At 33.1% G+C, this 5,706-nt stretch overlaps 1 protein-coding gene across 4 annotated transcripts in view; it reads left to right on the forward strand.

The window, feature by feature from the left end:
• Ccdc91 (coiled-coil domain containing 91) overlaps positions 1 to 3,302 on the forward strand; it is a 261,256-nt gene extending 257,954 nt beyond the window's left edge. For all 4 annotated transcript variants that reach the window (XM_019208148.2, XM_019208150.2, XM_010628980.3 and 1 more), the window contains 2 exons: positions 2,820 to 2,944; positions 2,982 to 3,302. In XM_019208148.2, the coding sequence (XP_019063693.1) occupies positions 2,820 to 2,930 (111 nt within the window). In that variant the 3' untranslated portion in view covers positions 2,931 to 2,944; positions 2,982 to 3,302. The remainder of the gene's footprint in view (positions 1 to 2,819; positions 2,945 to 2,981) is intronic.
• Positions 3,303 to 5,706: the final 2,404 nt, after the last annotated feature.

Here is a 5,706-nt window from a genome sequence, read left to right on the forward strand (position 1 = left end):
GCAAGGAGAGCCTGGAATGAGATATTTCAAGTACTAAAAGAGAACAACCTCCAACCTAGACTGATGTATCCAGCAAAACTCTCTTTCAAAATGGAGGGGGAAATAAGACACTTCCACGACAAAGAACACCTGAGAAACTACATGAATACCAAACCAGCACTACAAGCAATTCTAAACAAGATCCTAGAAAAAGACAATGAAGGCAACAACACCATGAGGCCCAACAGAGCAAATCAAATAAGCAAGGCAAGAAATTAAAAGGAGAAGGTGAAATAGTAAAAAGAGTCAACAAAAGGCCAATAACATGTCAATAATAAATCAGTACATATCAGTTATAACCAGCAATGTCAATGGCCTCAACTCACCAATCAAGAGAAATAGACTGGCAAAATGGAATAAGAAGCAAAATCCAACAATACGTTGTATACAAGAAACACACCTAGTGCAAAAAGAAGCCCATAGACTGAAAGTGAAAAGATAGAAAACAATTCTCCATGTGACAGGAGCCCAGAAAAAAATAGGGGTAGCAATCTCATTTGCAGACAAAGTAAATTTCAAACCAAAACTGAATCTAGTATTATTGATGTAGGACGGTACTGTATCATACCTCTATGAATGTAAAATATCTAGTACCTGCTTTATGGTAGCACATTCTTTAGCTCCAATAATTCCTACAAGATAAACTAGCACTAAATACAGAAGAATGTGCTGAGGATGTTCATTATAGCATTGATTATAATAGCAAAGTATGAGGAATAGTCTAAATGTCTATAAACTGCTTTTAAAATAAATATTAAGATACTGTATTGATTGCATATATTAAATTGTAAATATATGATGGAAAACTGTTTACCACTGAAAAGAGAAAGCTGACCTTTTCCTACATGGCAGTTAGGACTGATACTTGGTGTGCTCACTCAGAAAGCAGTTTGGTAATGTCTGTTACAGTGTTCAGTGTACAGATCTTGTCCCATAGAAATTCATCATACCAGAATCTGTACAAGAAAAACCCTCCAACATCTTCTGAAGGATATGCAATGATTATTTTAAATTTCTTTATTGCTTCAAAAGCAAAAAGTTTGGATAAATCTGCATATATATTAATGAGAGAGTGGTTAAATAAATTATTGAATTAGTCAAGCAGTTATCGTAAATGAGATAAATTCCAGAAATGGCCATGGAATGAAGTGAATATGTGAGCCCTCCTATCCAATAACAATTATGAGATTGGGACAAACCATTCTTTAAAGCTGATCTTTTAAATGCTTAAAGCATGCACAGTAGACGGAAATAAGAGAGGAATGGACTGAAACTGAGAATTGGACACTCTTCTATTCTGTTTAAATTTTGACCAAGTTTAGAATAATTTAAAAGTTGTATATATTGAACTTTCAATCTTTTTTACATATTTGAAATGACTTTTACAAATCCCCTCTTTCTGATTTCTTGCTTCAGGTGGAGCACACTCCCACACTTAGCACCACAAGTAAATCAGTCATTTCCCAGTCATCTGTCTTACTCTGTTAGGGTCATGCATGTACAGATTCATTCATTCCCTGAAAATATTTATTGTCTAACATGACCCAGATCATCTTAAAGATGATAGTTGTACTGTAGTTAGCGAGACAGATAAGATCACAGAAATTTTAAGAATTTTCTTGTTTAATAAAGTCTGTAAAAAAGAAGAAATATTGAAGGTGTCATCCAACAGAGGAAGAAAGAAAAGGAGAAAAGGAGGAAAAAAAGAATAAGCAGAAATCCTATTTCTATACATACGTTCAAAGCTCAGAATGCCAGAACTGAAAAGAGTCCATCTTCTTACCTGAGCATTTTTGCTCATTATGTATTCCTTTACCTCTTAGGGTGCTTTAGAATTGTAATCTTCCTGTTCTTTAGCCATTTCGAGTATCAGCCCATTATCAGAGTAGATATAATTTAAGAAAGAACTATTGTTTGAATTTACCTTTTCCCCCATTTTTGTTGGAAGTTTTGCGGGAAGAATATGTGAGCTTTTACTATAAATATGACAGGCATATATTTTGAAACAATTTATTTGATTTCTTTGGATTTCTTCCATTTCATAACTTGTAGGCAGGATGTTGTCACTTTAGTTATTCTTAGTTGATGATCAAATTTTTAGAATTAGAATTCCAAATTTCTTCATGTATTCACTAAGCTTTATCTCTGAAGGTTCTTTATTATATATAATCCAAAAAACTACTTACTCGATCTTTTTTCTTTACTGTATGTACTTGCTACCAATACATTGAAATTATCCAAATAAAAGATACCTATTATAACAGGAGATACAAATAAGGTCAAATATGTTTTGACATATATTAAAATGACTTTTTAAACATTCTATTTTTTCTTTCTAAAATATATCTTTCCCAAAACTTAATTTCAGGAAATTATTTGCTCACTTTTCATTTGTGCTCCTAAAACATGTGATGTAATTATGCAGTTTTTCTGTACTATAAATTTTGTTATATGCTTCTGTGAAATTTATATGATCTTTATGGATATTTGGTCCAAATGTTCATTAAGAACCAGAATTTAATATTTTCTGTGAGCACTCTACTCAAATATACAATATTTCTCCAGTAACTAAATACCAACATCAAATGTAGAATTGTAATTCTTATCATCTTATCTGTTAGGCCAGAAGAAATAGGGCCTCCAGTGTCAGTTGAAAACATTAAATCATCTCATCTGAAAATGTTTTTCTGGGTGTTTTCAGTGACTTAATATTCTTTATCTTTTAACTGAGTTACTTTTTCTCTCTCTCCCTCAACCTCCCCACCTCCCCAAATCAACAGCTTGATCAAGTCATCAGACAGAGAAGCCTGTTCAGTTTGGAGCTGTTCCTTTCCTGTGCACAGAAACAGCTAAGTGCTTTGATAGCTACGGAACCAATTGACCCTGAATAAAGAGAACATGACAGGCTGACCCAGAGCTGTAAAATAAGGAGAACATGACAGGCTGACCCAGAGCTGGTGTTCCATCAATCATTAGACCTCTAAGATACACTGTGCGAACCATGAAGACGCCCCCACACTTTAGATAATTTATTTCCAGTTCAAGGATAAGCCAAAACAGTGTGTAGCACTGTCAGTGGATTTATTTTATTTTCTACTTTGCATTTACTTTTATTTTAATAATATCATAGCATCAATAGAATATAATAGGACCTAAAAGCCATAAAAAATGCACACTATCAAAAGTCAATTATGTAAATTTTATTGTCTCTGGTGATCTGTTATATATGGTGATCTTTATTCTGTTGGCAAAAAGAATAAAGATCCTTATGATTGTTTCATGATGATTCTTGATACAATTCTAGAATGTAACCATGCATTATTTGATTTTAAGGATAGAAACAGAGTGGACTGCATCACTTATTTATGATATAAAATGCTAATGTGATGGTGAATTATTCTGCCATTATGAAGTCTTTTTCTGCATTTGGAGCTATGTGTTTTAATTAGTCTACTAAAAACAATACAAATAAAAACACTTTTATAATACTAATTAAGCTTTGACCTGATATAGCACTACAGCTGTATATGTGATACAGTACATGCTTATTTTCTATTTCTGCTTTTCAAAGGCACTGTGAATCAATGAGGTCATTTTTCTTATGAATTGAACTATAAACTTAATCTCTAGAAAGAAAATATAACTCAACCATTTATATGAGTGAGGTTATAAAGTAGGATATATGAAATCTCCCAGTACTTCAGAATGTTCTTAATTCATAACAGTGTGATTCAGTGCAAAATTTTGAGTATTTTTAGTATCAAAACTAAAATGTCAATAAAATGTATATGCAAAGGTTTTGCTTTATTTTCTGAAATGCTTCTACTTTCAGGACCTCTGTACTTTTCTTCTCGGTGTAATTAAAGGAGCTGCAAAAAAATTATTTGGCTAATTTGTTTTCTTTTTTAAAATATTTTTCCCCTGGTTCTTTCTTAATTCATTTTTAAATTTTCTCAAACTTCTATATTCTTGTATGGTGATGCTTTACAAACACCTTCCTTTAAGTATTTGCAGTATATACTGAAAATCTTTCAATATTAATAGCTACTCAGTTTTCTCTTAAAATCAAATTGATTTAAATTTTTAAAAAACAAAGGAAGCAGACCATTGGCTTTAATTACAGTATAGTAAAAATAGAATTTTTAGTTCCAGAAAAGGCATAACACAATGGTGAAGTCCATTATTTAATTACCACTTGACATTCTTTGCCATAAAATTAAAGAGTGCTTTACAAGTCACTTAGGTAGGTCTACAGTGAGTGTGAAGCATAGAAGGTTCCTGAAGTTACGATCAGAGAAATGGCGATCTAGAGACACTGGGAATGACAAGAGAGTGTAAGAGTTTTTACCTTTCCTTTATCTCTAACAACCCAAAGATTTTGTTTTCTTTTTCCATTTTTGGACCCAACTATGCTTTTGCCATAAACTAATTGTTATCAAGTTATTTGGGATAAATTAGTGCCTAGCATTCTACAAATATTTGTAGAGCACCCAATGAGGCACAGTAATTATTACTTTGGTTGTTGGAGTGCTTTATTAAGGGTTGTCTTAAGGAAAACTGAAAAGTTTTCAGAGCATAGAATTCTTTTTTTTTTTCTCATTGAGTTTATTGGTACATTTTAGGTATAACAGTACAGTTACATTCATTATTGGGATCTTGTACCTTTACATGACAGGTCTTGGTTCTCATTTTTTTCCCCTTGTCCCTGCCCTCCCTTCATCCCCCCTTCCCTCCCCCTTTAACAAACACTTCATTTCCATTTTTTCATTTTCTTGTATTTTTCCCCTAATTAGCTTTCCCCTACCCTTCCCACTTTCCCTACACATTTAACCCCTTTCTTCCTATCAGAGCATAGAATTCTTAAGTATTTGTGTACATTAAATCTTCTAAACTGAATTAGTTAATAATCAGTTCCAATGATGTTTAAGTTGTAGATTTCCATATTGAGAATCATATTCCATTTTTGATGTGGTAATTGAAAAGATATCACCACCTCAGGTAATGCACTAGGAGAATTAGGTCACCAAGTACTGCACTGCTGCAAAGGTAAGAGTTTGTCCCTGAAATGTGAACACACACACATTTAATGTGTCACAAAGTTAAATAGCCAAATGCTTTGCATCTGAAATTTTATTTGCCTCATGTTCTATTTTCTGTACCACCTTTTCCATAGAATTTTCTACCTTCTTATACAGGTGAATGAGGTACTTTTTTGAAAAACTAAAAGTAGCAAAGCAGTTAGGAATTTTTGAGTTATGAATCTGCTCTCAGTGACTATATTGTAGTCACCATGTTTGAGTAGTAGAAGGGCTGTACTTCTATATTTAGGTTTCTCTCCTCCCATCATGAGTATGTGTTGTGTGCCAGTTATTTTCACGTATTACTTCAGTATCCTGTTAAGTTACAGTGACCCTGTAAAAGAGATGGTATATTCACCTTCACTAATGGAGATTAGGTAACTTCTTGCTCATGATACCAGAGATGAGTTAGGATTCAACCCCAGATCTTTGAACTTGTAGTTCTACTCTTTCTAGTACTCTAGGTACAGGTACATAGGAGTCTCTCCACAAAAAACTACCCAATTGTGCTGGTGATATTTGATCTTTTATGTCCAGCAGTGAGTGTTTTATGAAGTAATGTGACCTGGTATTTGGTGAATATGCTTAC

This window comes from Fukomys damarensis, unplaced genomic scaffold, assembly GCF_012274545.1.
Source record: "Fukomys damarensis isolate Sample0158 unplaced genomic scaffold, DMR_v1.0_HiC HiC_scaffold_15, whole genome shotgun sequence".
Lineage (NCBI taxonomy): Eukaryota > Metazoa > Chordata > Mammalia > Rodentia > Bathyergidae > Fukomys > Fukomys damarensis.